The following is a 17,457-nucleotide window of genomic DNA, read 5'->3' as shown; positions in this document are numbered from 1 at the left end:
GCTTTAAATAAGATTCATCTACAAATAATATTAGGGACTACTGGGAATTGATTAATGGCTCTTAAGTCTTGTACAATCTCTACCCACGATTGTTAGCTTTTCTGACAGGAAACACACGAGTGTTACAAGGACTAGTGCATGGAATAATAAGCCTTTTATCTAGAAATTCTTGAATAATAAGTTCTAATCCTATCTTAGCTTCTGGTTTTAATGGATATTGATTTACTCTGCATGAAGGCTTAGAAGACTTTATCTGTACCTTGATGGGTTCAGCTCACAGCACCTGTCCCACATCAGTGAAAGAGGTTACTCACAGTTGGGAAGGAACTTAATCTAGAATTTTCCCTTCCTCCTTGTTCTTCTGTCGTTCTCCTCTGTTACTTAAGTCCTTGAAGCAAGCACAAGCCTTCTTCAGCCTCATGTAGGGGTTCTTCTGAATTCCCTTCAGGATTGGGGAAATTCAATAGAATTTTCCTCCTTCAGTAAATTGTATGTGACACTTACATTTTGATAAAAAGTACTTGCCCGATAAATTAACGAGGATATCTTGACTTAAAAGAAATGGATGGAAATCTTGAAGTGAACCTAAAGAAGTAGCAACAAGTAAGGAATGTGGTCAAACCTGTTCTTGATTAGAGATTCCCATGACCTTAGAGTATTCCAAGGAAGAGGAGAGGGGTTTTATCACCTATACGGTCGCCCCCCGTGTCCACCAAGACAGTGCAAGACTCCCCGTTCACTTGGAGTGTTGCCTCACCTTGATGGGTGAGGGGTACCACTGACAAAGCCTCTAAGACTTCCTCGGTGCCTGGTGATGTATCTTAGGTAGAAGCAGAGCTGATGGAAAAACTTGCATTTTGTTCTTTAACTTGAGACAGTCGCTCTTAAAATGACGAAGTTTTTTACAGTAATTGCAAACTTCTGGAACATTCAGGCCATTTGAGTTGTGAGTTCCTGATTTGGTCATTGGTTGAGGAACTGACCAGCATGTTGTAATTGCTGTAGTTTTAAAGCCGTCAGCTTATTTTTTTTTCTCTTTAGCTCTTTGCTCAGTTTCCTTAGCCTTTTGTTTCATGATTTGAGCTAATTTATAGGCCAAAGTAGCCAATTCAGAAGTATCAGTACTCTCCCAATTAAGCTGATGTCTCTTTACCAAGGCTGTTAATTCAGGATTTAATCCTCCTAAAAGCAACCCTCGGTCTTCTAATTTTAACCCTGAATGTTCAAAAAATAATTTAATTAGCCTAGAATGGTAATTATAAACATTTTCATCCTTTTCTTGCGTACAAGTCTGCACCTCTGTCCAGTTAATCTTTGGTGGGAACACCACAGGAAAGGTGTTTATCAGACTTTTAACCAAGGCCTTAACTTGTGTTCTAATTTTGTTTCCTGATACTCCAGTGGGAATGGACATAGATTGTTCTGGATCTTTCTGCTTAACCTCTTCCACCCATCTATAGACATGGTCCCCAAAACATAGTTAATAAATTATACAATTCTGCTAGACCTGGCTCCTAAGTTTCAGTTAATATTGTAAACTCGTGTGCATTTTTTTGCAGATATCCTTGGGGGTCAGAGAATTCTTTTATAATGGCACGAAGTTCACCCTTGGATCAGGGAGAAGAGGTGACTGCTAAGTTCCCACCTCCTATCCTAGGTTGTCTAATGACTAATGGCATTGTAGTAATAGTGGCAGCAGAACTTGTATCAAAAGATTCTGCATTGGAAAAAGATAATTTGGACAAAAGATTGTGATTTGAAGAAGATAAAGCTGAACAACAAGAAGCAACTACCTCACTTCTTTTGATTCAGAAGAGGGGTCATTATTGTGTCCCTTCTGTAATTCCCGAATTTGATGAGCTTGTTTAGAAATTGTCTCTTGCGTAGAGGCAAATTTATCATTATGTTGTTGGCAAGAAACCTCAAAATACCAATTAAAAAATATTTCCCATTGAGGCCGAGTTACTCAAGACTCTTTATGTTCCAGTTTGCATCTTAAAAATACAAATTTGGATAATTCAAAACTGCCCCACTGGGGTGATTGTTCCGCCTCACGGTCCTTCATAATATCATGACATTTTTCTAAATACTGAACCAGTAGCAGGGCCAAAATTACAAAGCATGTAAGTGGCAGGAGTCTCAGAGGTGGGGCTTTTAGCTTGATACCAGTATTTTCCGCAATCTCAGCTTAAATTTTATCAGACTGCAGTTCTCAAAAAGGTCAGTAGATTGTGCCCATAACTCTGAGCTTCGGGAAATAAATACACCTTAACGAGATTCTTTTGTCCCACAAATCTCACAGTAAATAAACCGGTTACAAACAAAGAAATACAAATACAAATAAATCTGAACAAGGATTATTCCTCTCCTCTATTACTTTGGGTTATAAAAAACAAAGGCTTGTTTTCCTAGAGCATTTACCCACACCAGAAGTTCCTGAAGGGATGTGGAGTGTATAAAACAAGGTTCAGTGGACTCGTAGTGTAGTGGCACCTTTTGCTGTCAGGTCTCTTCAGGGTTCCGTGGAAGAAGCTACTTCAGAAATCCTGCCGGCTACACCATTGCTGTTCTGGAATTAAAATGGAGGACAAGTTATTTGTGAGGAAAAGGAAAAATCCTTTATTTGGAGACAGACAAACCACTGGAGTGAAGGAAGCAGCCAACTGCCTCAACAGCAAGATCAAACTGAGTCTGCCAATTGATAATTCATGCAATTTATACCATTTTAATCAGGAGAAAGACAGCAGGAAAAATGACTATTGGTTACAATTTTGTTTTGTCATGATGAAAAGGAGGTTTATCAATACATAGGTTATTTTATAAACAAAGACACCTCTTGGGATTGATCTGTTGACCTTTTAACTAATATTTATGTGCTTAGTGGCTGTAGTTTTCTTTTCTCTCAACTCTGCACTAGTCACAAGATGTTTTGCCTATAACTACTGATGTTTGTCTCAAAGAATTAGTCTTTGACTTAAAAAGACTCTTATTCTTAGCCACCTCAAACCAACAACCAAACCTGTTTGATCAGTTCTTCTGGTATGTCCGATTCCTGGAAAATCTGCAGATTTCTTATTGTAATCCTAAATCAGTGCATACAGGGGAGACTACTTTGATTCCAGGAAAAAGCAAATGGTTCGAAGAAGGTAGGTGTAATGAGGCTTGTAAGGAAAAGAGGAGGGAGAAATACAGAAGATCAACTGTTGGCTAAGCTTAACGTGATTGAATCCTGCCTACCCCCTTTACTGAAATCAGCTGATACCAGGTTACTTCTGCCTGACTGCTAATAATTTGGCCCTCCACCCACCTGCAGCCGTGAGGCTTGTTGAGATTTAAATTAGGATGTAATGGTTTGACAACTACCTTTTCTAGCAGGATAAGACAATTTACATTGCTGTAGAGCAGTTTCTGGCAGGCTTTTGCAGTTTGGGTCAGGCTTTTCATGGTTAATATTTGGTTTTGTTGTTAAGGAGAACGCTGAAAATCAAGTAAGAAGTCTTACTAATTTTCCTATTCAACATTTCCCCCCTTCTGATTGTGATTTAATTAGAATTTTTGATCACTAAAGTTCTTTGGGTCTCATAGGTACTGCTTTATGGGGTACCTGTTTGTGAAACATTTGTTATTTTTTGTTGGTTCTTTAGCTTCTTCTCTTCATTGTTCTGTAGTCAGAATGAGACCATTTGCTTTTCTTTAGATGCTGCTAACAAGCTTTTAGGACCCCAGATGCCAGGCAGCTTAGTAGTTTAATATAAAAGATCAAAATGAGGAGAATGTGTAAGCCAGTGGTCTGAAAGGCTTGTCTGGTCCACAAACCCAAATTTCCTAGTTGTGACCACAAATCACAAGAAGATGTACAAGGAGCATCTGCAGCATGCATTGTGTCTATAGTCATGAACTTATGCTAGATTTATGTCTCAGTATACTTCCACTTAGGTGTCATTAACATGTCACAGTAATTTTATTTTTACCAAAGTACAAACTCTTCCTCGGGAAGTAGGTAAATAATCAAGAGCTAATTTGTTTTATCCTGTAATTATTTTCATCTGTACTCTTTCAGAAAGAGAGTGTATAGCTACAGAGCCACCTTGTCTAATATCATTTGTAATCTTATATACATATATTTTTTTACATAGTTTAAACCAGTTTCAGTAACCAAGGGTATTATCGCTGTTACAGAATTGAAAGATTTTACAAAGTGGTCTTTTAGCACAGGAAGACCTGGAGTACACCTCTGTGTTCCCATCCTCCAGTCGCTGCACCCACTGTGGATTACTTCACTGAAATGCTTCTCTCTGAGAATTCCTGTTCTCCTACTTGCTGTTCATCAGTTTTTTCTTTGAATTCCAGGCTAAGTCGTGCGTCTGTCATGTCTGCGGTGCCCACTTGAACAGACTCCACTCCTGCCTCTACTGTGTCTTCTTTGGCTGTTTCACAAAGAAACATATTCACGAACATGCAAAGTCTAAACGACACAACCTGGGTAAGGCGCCCCCTGAGATGTTCTATCAGGCCTCTGGGAACAGGCACTTCCCCCAACTTCCTGTCCTTAGAATTTTGATTTGCAGTCCACTTCTTCCATAAGTACACTTATTTTTCATCTAAAATATCTGTACTCTCCTTGTGAATCTTTACCAAAAACTGAAACCAAACCCATTGCCATCGAGTCAGTTCTGACTCATAGTGACCCTACTGGACAGAGTAGAACTGCCCCATAGGATTTCCAAGGCTGTAAAGCAGACTACAGCATCTTTCAAACTCCCAGCCTTTTGGTTAGCAGTCTGGTGCTTTAACTACCATGCCACCAAGGCTCCTTGAATCTTCACAGGGGATGTGAAAGAGCTGTATACTGAGCTCTGAGGGATTATGTACCTGGCTTGCCTTAAGGCTTTTAAGGTAGGTATTATTTTATATAACTTAAATGATAAATTGTTGAGGCTTAATGTTGGTTATGTCTAGCCAACTTTCTTTGAAAAATTAATGTGAAGCCATTGCCAACAACCTAAATGCGCAGAAAAAACAAAACAAAAAAAACCCAAACCTGCTGCCATCGAGTCGATTTTGACTCATAACGACCCTGTAGGATAGAGAACTACCCCATAGCGTTTCCAAGGAGTGACTGGTGGATTCGAACTGCCAACCTTTTGGTTAGCAGCCGTAGCTCTTAACCACACTGCGCCACCAGGGCCCCAAATGATAAATTACTGAAGCTTAATGTTGGTTATGTCCAGCCAAAATTAATGTGAAACCATTGCCAAAAACCTAAATGTACAGAGAAACACAGATCAGTGTGTAATAAAATGCATCACCTGAACATACCATCAGGAAGGGAAGGTGCTCTAAAGAGGGGACTAGTGAAAGCGAGATATATGGGTCATTGTTACGTTCTTTTCTCAGGAGATAACATCAAAGCAGGAGCAGGGTTTCAGGGTCCCTCAGTTATAGAAACTGAGTCACCAAGGACAGAGCATATGTCCTAAAACAGCCTAAGGCAAAACACTCTCCACTAAGCTGTTTACTAAGCTATTGTTAGACCTGAAGATGACTTCAGGGAACCAATTCCTGCTTGATTCAAAAGGACACCTAAGGGCACATGGCTTGGGTGGATCACCCCAGTTCTATAAACCCAGAAATCTGGGTTCCAGATTCCAGGAGAATCATCAATTTTGTCACCTTCATTCCTTTTTCTGCTAATGGAACATCAAGAGCCACCTCTTTCTCTTTGAAATGTGTAATTAGGAGTTAAGTTAAGCAAACATTTACAAAGAAATGAGTTAAATGCAGTATTTGGGTTATTGATGCCAACATGGAGTTGCTTGGTTGTATATAGGTGACTTTTATCGCTGTCAGTAATCGTTTTCATTGTTTCCAGTATCATAGAATCATACCTAAAAATTGAAACTGTAGTGGTGGAAGCTATATAAAACAAAGTTTGCTCTTGGTTTCATTTTCTGACTGTAGTCATTAAATGCTTTTTTCTCTCCTCCAGAATAGTGTTTTCTGTTAGATGTTGTGAAGTTAAGACACCCTTATGAAAGTCACTTTCAAAAGGTCCCAACCACAGATACTATTCTAGAAAATTACTTCATGTAGACCTAAAAATTCCAGCTAAGGATATTGTTAGACTTTTTTTCTGAAGTTCTGTGGTTTGCGGCTGTTAAAAAATAATCAGACTCACTAAAATTTGAGCATAAGGTTTATTCTGAGCAGTTATTTTAGATGCATATGTTGTTAGGTGCTGTGGAGTTAGTTCCAACTCATAGTGACTCTGTGTACAACAGAACGAAACACTGCCTGGTCCTGTGCCATCCTCAGAATCGTTGCTATGTTTGAGTCCATTGTTGCAGCCACTGTGTCGGTCCATCTTGTTGAGGGTCTTCCTCTTTTTCACTGACCCTCTACTTTATGAAGCATAATGTCCTTCTCCAGGGGCTGGTCTACTGCTCGTCTGTCGGTTTGTCGTACTGTGGTGGCTTGCGTGTTGCTTTGTTTGTTGGTACATGCATATAGGGAGGCCATTTTGAATCCAGAAAAAGCAAATGGTTCAAAGAAGTTAGGCAATTTTATAAATACGGGATCTGCAAATAATGAGGCTCATTTTTGAGTGGGTAAGTATAATCAAATTATCAGATCCACTTTTCCTGACACCAGCTGTGAGGATGTAACAAATACCCACCTTTCACTTCTCTGTTCAGTTCTGACACCAGCCGCAACTGCAGCACTTCTTCCTTTGACCCTAACCACCCAGAGCTAGGTCAGATCTCACAAGTTAAAGAACACAACACAGTCCTCCAGACTGCCCAGTCTGCCCAAGACTTCAAACGCCAGCTACAAGCTCGAGAGTCCCCACGACCTTCACTTCTGACCTGCTGGCCACAAATTTGGAATTTTCCCGCTACCTCTTCAAGACGCCAGCCGAAAGTTCATGCCCCTGCCCCCCTTCATTTCTGACCTGGCTACAAATTCACAGATTCCCTCTACCCCTTCAGGATACCAGCTGTAAGTACAGGGGCTCCTGGACCCCCTCACTTCTGACTTGTTCGCTCCCACTACTCCTTCAGGTTCAGTAATTCACTAGAACAAGTCACAGAACTAATGGAAAGTGCTGTACTTACGTTTATAGCTTTATTATAACAAAAAAAACAAAACAAAACAAAACAAAGGAAGAGTCTCAAAGAGGGAGGTCTGGGAGAATTCCCACTGTGTAGCTTCCATGTCCCAAAAAGGGATGCCCTACCCTCCCACATGTGTTAGTGTCTTTCACCAACCAGGAAGCCCATGGAGCTTTTGTGTCCAGATCCTTTTTTGGGTTCTCATTAAGTAGGGAAGATTGAGTTTATTACACACACACACGCACACGCACACACACACCCACACACACACACCCCCCACACACACACCCCACACACACACACACCCCACACCCCACACCCACCCACCATTTGGCTGATGCCATGAGGTGGTCTTTCTGACCTGGCCAGCCCATCCCCTGATGTCCATATCATGAGGTGATCAAGCCAGAGTCACCTCGTACCTCACCTAACCTCTTAAGTGTGGTCTGGAGCCCTTATCAAAGACACTTTCAAGGCTTTTTATAGATTATCTCTCAGGAACTGAGGACAAAGACCAAATTCTTTGGGTAGAATTAATGTAAACCCCACAGTTGTTATATATGAGCAGTGTATATAATAAAATAAAAAATGTATGGTTTTAGCTAAGGTTTTTGTTACTCTAAGCAATCTTTTTTTTTTTTTTAAAAGAATCAGTACCATTTAAGGCAAACAGATCTCTTACAGTGTGATATTCTTACAAGCTAATTGCTTTTTCATGGACACGTGGAGGCTGTCACTTCAGTGTTGTGTTGTTTGCAACATCTATGGTTGTTGTAAAGGAAACATCACTTTAGCTTGTAGGTGACATGTAGTGTGCCAGTTTGTTAAAGAAAGCATGAAAATTCACAGAACAAATTCCACTCCTCGCTTTATTTTATAATTTATCTCAAAATTTTTTGAGTCAAAAGTTTGAGTATCCAGCTGTTTCACCAAAGAGGATATTAAAATGGTCATCAAGCGCATGAAAACAATGCTCAGTGTTGTTAACGATTACCCGTTGCCATTGAGTGGATTCAGACACATAGCAACCCTTATAGGGACAGGGTAGAACTGCTCCATAGAGTTTCCGGGGAGCGGCTGGTAGATTCAGAACTGCTGACGTTTTGGTTAGCAGCATTAACCTTTATCCACTGAGCCACCGGGGCCACCATTAACCATTAGAGAGATGCAAATCAAAACCACAATGAGATAACCATCTTAACGTCTATTAGAATGGCAGAGATAAAAACCAGAGAACAGTAGGTGTTGGTGAGTTTGTGGAGAAACTGGAACCCTCATCCATTGCTAGTGAGAATGTACAGCCACTGTGGAAAACAGCTTGGTGATTCCTCAAAAAGTTGAACTTTGAAACTACTGTATGATCCAGCAGTGCCAGTCCTAGGTATGTACCCAGAAGAAATGAAGGCAGGAACGCAAACAGAAACTTGTACACTAGTGTTCGTTGCAGCACTTTTCACAGTATCCAAAAGGTGGAAACAACTGAAGTGTCCATCAACAGGTTAAAGGATAAGCAAAATGTATGTACACACAATGGACTCTACTACTCAGCCATAAAGACAGATGAGGTCCTGATGCACGCCACAACATGGATGCACCTTGAAAACATGCTGAGTGAAATAAGTTGCAGAAGGACAAATACTCGGTGATCTCACTTATATAAAACAAGCAAATACATGAAAATCAAAGTTTATTAATGGTTACCGGGGGTGGAGAGAGGGGAGTAAAGGGGGAAGTTTTTGGTTAGGGGGCAATGAGTTTAGTTATGATGGAATGATTTAGAAAAGGATAGCAACAGTGGCTGGCACAATTTGAAGAATGTAATCAGTGTCACTAAATTTATACATGTATAGATTGCTGAGTTGGTATATGTTTTGTTAAGTATATTTTCACCACAATAAAAAAAATTTAATGAGTATCAGCAGTAAAAGTGTTTATTTTGTTTGTTTTTTCTTTTTAGTAGTGAATATGGAATTGTATGAACTCAGGCATTTCAACTGGATATATTTCATTTGCAGCTAGTAATTAATAGCAAGCATTTACAGAAAGGCTGCTTGGAACTGGGACTCAAGCTATGCCTGTGAGCTAACTGGCCCTTTTGGAAGAACTAATGGTGCATGGCTCTCTCATGAGTTGTAGATGAGCCGGCTGCCTGTGCCAAGGAGAGAGGCTGGGCAATTAGTGGTAACTTCCTTAAATTGCATAACTGAAGGAAAAAGACAGTGCTGAGAGAGTATGGATGGAATAAAATTCTATGGTATCTACTTAATGACTTTCTTTTAATAATATAATGAAGAGCATCCCTGCCATATCTGATTCTCATACCAGCCCAGTTTAGGCTCTTACCCCTGGGCTGTGATTCACAGTGATCAAAAGGGTTACGGAAAATGAGAAAAACTGGAAATATATTTATACTTAAAGTTGTCTGAAAAATCTTATCGTTTCCGAGCATTGTCTGTAAAAATCATTTCAGAAATTTGTGGTGTGAATTTATTCTATTAACCTGATGTTTCCTTTATGACGTGATATGTAAATAAGATACACACCAGGACCCATACTTTGATTTTGTGGTTTCTTTGTTAGGTGCCATCCATATGAAAAATTTCCCTTCCACTTTAGAACCACAGTTAGTCTCCACTTCATAGGACAAAGTCAGTCTTGATTCTGAAGCTTATTTTTTCAGTAATTTTTATTGTCAGCATTTATGTGGAGGAACAAAGAACTCAGTAATTTGAATCAAAACCTTAGTGGTAAGATAAAGCTTAATGGCCTGGCCAGGTTTAACTATGACATAGTACTAAGAATATTTTAAAATTATGCTTATGTTCTTTAGCATGGATGGATGTTTCTTCCTACCACCAACCATTCTTCTAAATCTATACTTTTATCCAGAATAAGCCTATCACATGATGTTATATATTTTTTTTGGATTTCTGTAGTACTTCATCATCATGAATTACTTTCTAGTTGTTTCCTGTAAGAAACTAGTTACAATTTTGTCTAATTTATTAGATCTAAAGCCTTTGAAAGACAGATTTTTTCCGCCTTCTTTTTGTGTTATCCTTCCTGTACAGCTCTGGGAAGAGACACCTATGTATTAAATAAGTGAATGAGTAGGTGACATCTCCATTGGAAAATCCCAGTGGTTGTCAGCTGCCCTATTTCATTCAAATTCATCTGTCATAGCTTCTTTAAGGAAGAAGTAGGTATCTAACCATAAATAAGGGAGCCCTGGTGGCTTAGTGGAGCAGAGCTACAGCTGCTAAGCAAAAGGTTGGCTGTTCGAATTCAGCAGCAGCTTCTTTGAAACCCTATGAGACAGTTCTACTCTGTCCAGTAGGGTCGCTATGAATCGGAATCAACTAGAGAGGAACGGGTTTTTTGGAGGGGTAGGGATATTTTTCCTCCCCCTTTTCCACAGTGTTCTCCCTCTTTTAAAAGCATTTTGCTTTGTTTTTTGTTTTGTTTTTTAATTTGGCTCTGTAGCAATGTATCAGCACCAGAATACAATGCTCTTCACCAGAAATAGCACTGCCAGTGGCTTATTTTGCATTGCCACTAATGGGACAGGCAACCATAGGGAGGTGGGAGTTCCAGAGCAGGTTACATTGTATTTCTCATGTGTTTGGCTGAGCTGATGGGGAGGAGAGGCTTGGGAATGAGTTGTTTTATGGTCTTCTTACAGTCTCCTGGTAGACATAAGCAGCCCCCTTCTCTGATAGGTTGGGGTTCATTTCCCAGGTGCTTTTCATCAAAATCGGGAATGTTGTGTACTTTTAAAATATGTATCATTTTAGTCTGATCAGTTTTTCTAGCTGCAGTCCTGGAGTGTAATATCAAGCTTATAGACTAAACAGTTCCTACCCGGGAGTCTAGAATCACTGTCAGACCTCTAGGTGGCTCATGGCTGGTTCTCATTCTCACGTGTTGTAGCTGTCGGCTTAGCCAGGCCTTTTTGAAGCTGACTCTCGAGTTCTTAGCATGCTTCTGGCTAAATAAATAGAATGGGAGAAATGTGTTGCTTTCTGCCATCTTTTTAATTAAGTTTTAAATCCAGGGGAGGTGCCTCAGTTGCTACCGTAGAATATTAGAATCCCTTACCCTGAAGGGAGAGATTCTGAGGCACCAGATTCTGGAGTTTCTAAGTATCTTGGATTAAAAGTTGAATCTTCAGTTTTGACTATGAGATAATTTTCCTGGGACGCTGCCTTGATGGCAGACATTGCCTCGTTAGGGCCTCCAAGCAGGTTTCATCCAGGGGGACTTTTGAACGAGCATGGAGATCATTATGGGGAAGGGGAACGAGCTTTCCCGTGTGGGTGGTTTTGCTGTCGGTTGTCTCTCGGTCTATTTTTCATAGAGTTCTACTGCTTTCCTCAACGTTCCCATCATCATCGTTGTAAGCCTGCCTGTGGCAAGCTATCACTTTGCTATCTGCATGCTGGGCCACTTCTGTTATTATATGTCTGGTGCCAGTGGGCAGTGAGGCCCCAAGCAGCCCTGCAGAGGCCTTTAAAATGGCCGCTGTGAATTTGCCAGTTTGGGGGAAGGGGTGACGGTAGACATGGGATCTGTAATTGTTATTTGGTTTATTATTTCTTAAACTGTTATTTAGTAGATCTGCTTTAGAGGTTTTCAAACAGTCACACAATTATCTAAGGCATAGTAACTTAGTGATTTATTAAGACATTACTGTCTACCAGGAGGTATACCTCAGTTATGTATTAATTTAATTATCACACAAACCTATGAGATGTTATTACTGTTATTATCACCATTTTACCACTGGGGAAACCAAGACTCAGGGAAGTAGAGTAATTTCTCAAAGATTATATAGCGAGGAGCTGGAGCTAGAATTGATAGCCGTCATTCTAAATCTGAGTTTTTTCCTCTATGTTACATTGCCTCCCAAACATCTGCTATTGCTTGGTGAATGTAAGTTCCTCCCCAACTTTGTTGTTGTTGTTGAATTGAGATAGTGCCTTTCTTCTGAGGGGTTCAAGGTACTGATCTTTATACTAAAGCAACCAAGAGCCACGGGTATGACCCCTGTTTTTAGATGGTGCAGTTGAGACAAGGTGTAAGACCTACCAGCAGATGGCAGTAGGCAAGTCTGGGTCGAGAAGTCAAGATTGTCTGGTCAGAAAACATTTGCCCACTGCCTTCAAAGCAAGAGTAGGCAAACAGCTCCTACATTCCTTCTTGTAGTAGTCAGTATGGGAAACTCTAGATGCAGTGAAACATAGTGGAGTCAGGTGGCTATATTCAATGACATTTCACTCTCATTTTAAGCATCACACTTATAGGGAAAAAGGCAGAGCACCCAGATAAGCGCTTGAGTATTGGGTGCTTCACAAAATCTGAGTGCAGCTCCTTTCTCACTCAGACTTCTTCATCCCAGCTGGAACCTCCAGAGCAGGGAGGTACGCTCTCTCAACTGCTCAGGATTAGCGCTCTGGAGTGGGAGGAGTCCTTCTGTAAAAGAGTGTTACGACTTGAGTCAGAAAATGGTGCGTCCAGTCACATGGCTGCAGAACCTCAATTATACTCATAATTTTGTGTCCTAAAGTGTTAACTTTTAATTGTTGATTAAATATTATTTCTCCCTTCCCCCCCTTTCTTCCCTCTCTCTTTTCAGCCATAGACCTCACGTATGGAGGTATATACTGCTTTTTGTGTCAGGACTACATATATGACAAAGACATGGAGATAATCGCCAAAGAGGAACAAAGGAAAGCATGGAAAATGCAAGGTCTGGTTTTGCTTCTGTTTGTCTCTCTGATTTGTGTCTTTAAGCCTGCAGTCCACTGTGTCTGTCACTTGGTGTCCTTCCTGTCTCCCTGTCTCTGTGTCTCTTCTTTTTTATAAGGAAGGACACCAGTCAGACAGGATTAGGACTCACCCTACTCCACTATGACCTCATGTTAACTGATAACATCTTCAAAGATCCTGTTTCTAAACAAGATCACGTAAATAGGTACCAGTGTTAGAATTTCAACATGTCTTTTGGGGGAGATACAAATTCACCCCATAACAGTTACCAGTGTACATACTGATTACTCACTGGCGGCCACTTTCTCTCCATGTTGCATAAACTCTTTGTTGGGTACGTGTAGAGTTTGAGATACACAGAAACATTATGCAAATATTTTCTTTTATTACTAATCTTGGTTTCCCTGATTTTTTTCTTTTTTTGAGTTTTTAATTCCAGCAAATGCTCATTGCCAGTTTACAATGACAATAATAGATACAGCTTACCCAGTGGACTGATGTGTATCTCTCCAATGGCAGGAGTATTTAGCTCTCTTAGTTCCCTGTCTGTCTACAAAGAGAACATATAAATCTAGCATCTGTTTAGCAGGTTCTGCCTTGATTGTTCTGCTTCAAAAACAACCTGCTTTTTTGAGAAAGGAAGACTAGAAATAGGTACTCTGAGTGACCAGAATTATTTGTGTGTAACAAGTCTTTTCTGGAGAACAGTCTGTTTGACTTCAGCTTCCTGTTCTCCTCCCCCTCAGAATATATAACAATATTGCAGTTTAGGCTGAGTAGATTTATTTGTGCAGGACATTGGAACAGGACTGAGTAAACGCATACCACAGAAGAACATGGAATTCTCCTAAAATCATTTCACAGTTCCATCTGGCAGCAAGATGCTATCTCCTTAAAGTTTATTGAATTATGCAGAAATTTTAGGTAGCATAAAACAGGTACCTCTGAGTGAATAGGGTATATATTAGGATGAAATATAATGCTTATTAACACTTAAATCATCGTCGTTGGTTTGAATCTTTTACGGGACATAGCTATTCAGTAAGTTGGGTGTATTTTAGTTTGCTCAAGGGTCCGCTTTCTCAGTTTCTGATTCACAGTAGAGTGCTTCATCTGAGTTGCTGAGTATTTCCTGTTGGTGCTAGTGTTTTGATCTCTACACAAGGACTAGGTGTGGGAAAACCACCATATTGGCACTAGTTTTAGAGTGGCTTTAATTGGAGGCTCTGTTTTCCTTCTTTGTATAAAGCGTAGCTTGTTCACAGCACATTCTGTAAAAGAAACTCGTATGAGTGTTCTTTTTAGCCATCTCAGCATAGTAGGGTTTTAGAAAGATTGTTAGGAACTTCTCTGTTTCAAATGCAACCTGATAGGTAGTGTATACTAACAACTTTGACTTATGAACACACTTGATGAAAATGTTGCTAACAGCGCCTGGAACTGTTTGGTCTGCTTAGGCGTCGGGGAGAAGTTTTCAACTTGGGAACCGACCAAACGGGAGCTTGAACTGCTGAAGCACAACCCGAAAAGGAGAAAGATCACCTCTAACTGCACCATAGGTAGGCGGAGGATGTGCTCATAGCTGTGTCTGCTCATTCTTCTGTAGCAACCCCTGAGTTGGGCTTACTTCCTCTGGGCTTAAAAGTAAATGTGGATTATGTAATTCCATGATATTCTGTTTAAGCCCCTGCATTGCATCACCTCCCCCTTGCTAGGGCCTGGGGATGTGCTAGGACATAGTGCACTGTGGGCCCTGACAGTCTGCTGGGATGGCAGGACTCAGCTGACTTTGGCCTGGCTGAAGCTAGATGCAGTGATCCACAGGGACAAAAGGATCAGTGTAGGAGTGTGGAGTGATCATTGAGTTTTCTAAGAAACGAGGAAATGAATTATAGAAAATAATGGAAAAGTTTTTTTTGTTTGTTTTTGAAAAGCCTTCACTCTGACCTGGCTGTTACTCTAGAAAATCTCTGGGTAATTCTGCTCAAAACATAGGAAGGCTGAAGTGGGGTGGGTGTGATGGTGGTGAACAGTCCTCAGTACAGTTCATATAAAAGTGGCAGAAATATTAGAAAAAATATTTCTTCTTACTCTTTCTTGTTTGTTGAGTGATGAGTAAAAGCAAGTGACAGAGTACACACGGAAGTGGAGCATTGCAGGCGACACGTCACTGGGACTGAGCAGAATGTGTGACTTGGTGCCCAGGTAACCGTGTTCTCCCTGCCTGCTCCTTCCTAGGCCTGCGAGGGCTGATCAACCTTGGGAACACGTGCTTCATGAACTGCATCGTGCAGGCGCTCACCCACACACCGCTCCTGCGAGACTTCTTCCTTTCCGACAGGCACAAGTGCGAGATGCAGAGCCCTAGCTCGTGTCTGGTCTGCGAGATGTCTTCGCTCTTCCAGGAGGTGCAGCTACTGGCTTCCTCAAGGAGGCTTTTATGCAACTATTTATGTTTTATTTTTTTTCCTTTTTAAAAAATAAAATAAGGTGGACTACAGTAAAGGAAAGAGGGCATTGGTGGCTCAGTGGTAGAATTTTCACCTTGCATGTGGGAGATCCGGGCTCAATTCCCAGCCAGTGCACCTCACGCACAGCCACCACCCATCTGTCAGTGGTGGCTTATGTGTTGCTATGATGCTGAACAGGTTTCAGCAGAACTTCCAGACTAAGACAGACTAGGAAGAAAGGCCTGGTGATCTGCTTCTGAAAATCAGCCAGTGAAAACCCTATGGATCACAATGGTCCAGTCCCATTGTGTGCATGGGGTTGCCATGAGTCAGGGACCAACTCGGGCAGCTAACAACAACAACAAAGTAAAGGAAGGCTAGTTGCGTAGTAAGTATGTATTTAGTATGTACAGTCATTATGGATGGCACACATTTTTGCTAGAGTTTTTAGAAACTTTGAGTATCGTCTTTAGGGACACACCACTGACTGGGAGGAAGATGCAGAGCAGTAACTGGCGGGTGGCACGGGTGTCTAAACCCTGCGCAGCTCCCCGCTGTCTTCCACCACCTGCTGTCCTCCACCACCTGCTGTCCCGACCCCAGTGCGGTCCTTACCTAGGAAGGATGGATAGTGTGGGTGTGGATGTGCCTGTGCCTCTTCCTGGCTTCACTCTCCAGGAGAGTGGACCCTCCTCTGTGGCCAGACTGGTCTAAGGGTGCTTTGTCTCTGCTTCAGTAAGGGACTCCAGAAAGCCTCCATCCTGTGCCTCCCTGCCCAGACTATCAGATTCTGCCCCTGATGTACCTGTGTCCTGCCTCTCAGTGTGGTAACTTCTCATCAACCTTCCAACCATGAGAGTGTGACAGAGCTCTAGCCTGGAGTGAGATACCCTGCCGCTGCAGCCTCAGCACTACCTGCTCACTGACATCAGACATGGTTCTCCAAGCTTCAGCAACTCAGGGACCCAACTAAAAACTGAGGGCTGCCCTGCAAGTGGCTGAGAGACTCAAGATGCACACCGAGGTCTGGCATAGGAGTCAGCAAACAGCAGCCTAGTCTGTTTCAGGGAATAAAGTTTTCTTGGAACTCAGCCACACCCATCATTTACATATTGGTTAGCGCCTGCTTTTGTGCTACAGTGGTCAAGTTGACTAGTAGTTGTAGAGTAGTTGGGACAGAGCCCTTGTGGCCTGCAAAGCCAAAAATACTTGCTCTCTGGTCCTTTTCAGAATGTGTCTTCTGAGCCCTGGTCTAGCCTAACCCGTGTCCTAAGTACCCATGACATATGACTGCTGGATTACAGCAGTGAGCACATCCGAATGAGACTGTGGTCAGGCCAGAATGAGAGGAAGAGAGCGTGCAGGGGAGAAATCCGTGGGGGTTGTGTCACTTACATTCATGGATTTTATTAGTTTTAACTGCTACAGTTAGGTGATAAATTCATCTCTATTAGATTGTGTCGCAGCGGCGACGGTTGTCGGGACGGCAGAGACAGTAACCAAACACAACTCTTACAGAGAAGTGGGGCCAGGAGGGTCACTCTGAGGAGTTGACCCCGGCTTCAGTCCCAGGAGTTTATTTATAGTCAATACAGCAAGCAGTGAAGCAAATAACAGAACAGTGGGCTTTGGGTGCGGGCAAGGGAGAAGGTATTCAGGTAAACAAGCCAATCAGTAAAGGGACAATAGGTTTGGGAAAACAAGTCGTGACAAGTCTCAACATGCTGTGCAGCGTAGAGGCCTGTGGACGCTGCAGTTGTCAATAGTGCAGCCATGTTTAAATGACACATATCCCGACAAGATTGTTTTTAAACTCAGATTATGAAGACACAATTTACATACAGTATATAGTTGAGTTTTGACAGACACATACGGTTGTGTCACTACCACCACAATCCAACTACAGAACAGTTCCGTCACCCCCAAAATTCCCTCACGCCTTCTGAAGCCAACCCCCTCACCCCAGCCCCGGCAACCACACATCTGTCTTCTGTCCTATGGTTTCTGTTTCCAAATGCCGCATGAATGGAGTTACACAGTGTTTAGCTTTCTCTAGTCTGGCATTTGGGGTTCATCCTTGTTGCTTGGGTCAGTAATTTGCCGCCTTGTGTTCTGCATGGTGTTCC

General features: G+C 41.7%; 1 protein-coding gene across 3 annotated transcripts in view; it reads left to right on the top strand.

Annotated features, from left to right (window-relative positions):
* USP22 (ubiquitin specific peptidase 22) overlaps window positions 1–17,457 on the top strand; it is a 67,175-nt gene that overhangs the window by 13,908 nt on the left and 35,810 nt on the right. For 2 of the 3 annotated variants that reach the window (XM_004381021.2, XM_023735561.1), the window contains exons 2-5: window positions 4,351–4,483; window positions 12,748–12,861; window positions 14,339–14,440; window positions 15,120–15,289. In XM_004381021.2, the coding sequence (XP_004381078.1) occupies window positions 4,351–4,483; window positions 12,748–12,861; window positions 14,339–14,440; window positions 15,120–15,289 (519 nt within the window). The remainder of the gene's footprint in view (window positions 1–4,350; window positions 4,484–12,747; window positions 12,862–14,338; window positions 14,441–15,119; window positions 15,290–17,457) is intronic. The other variant, XM_023735560.1, reaches the window with a different exon arrangement.

The sequence above is a fragment of the Trichechus manatus genome, unplaced genomic scaffold (assembly GCF_000243295.1).
Source record: "Trichechus manatus latirostris isolate Lorelei unplaced genomic scaffold, TriManLat1.0 scaffold00080, whole genome shotgun sequence".
NCBI classification, from domain to species: domain Eukaryota; kingdom Metazoa; phylum Chordata; class Mammalia; order Sirenia; family Trichechidae; genus Trichechus; species Trichechus manatus.
The sequence above is the reverse complement of the archived record's forward strand: the minus strand, read 5'-3'. Positions and strand labels throughout refer to the sequence as shown.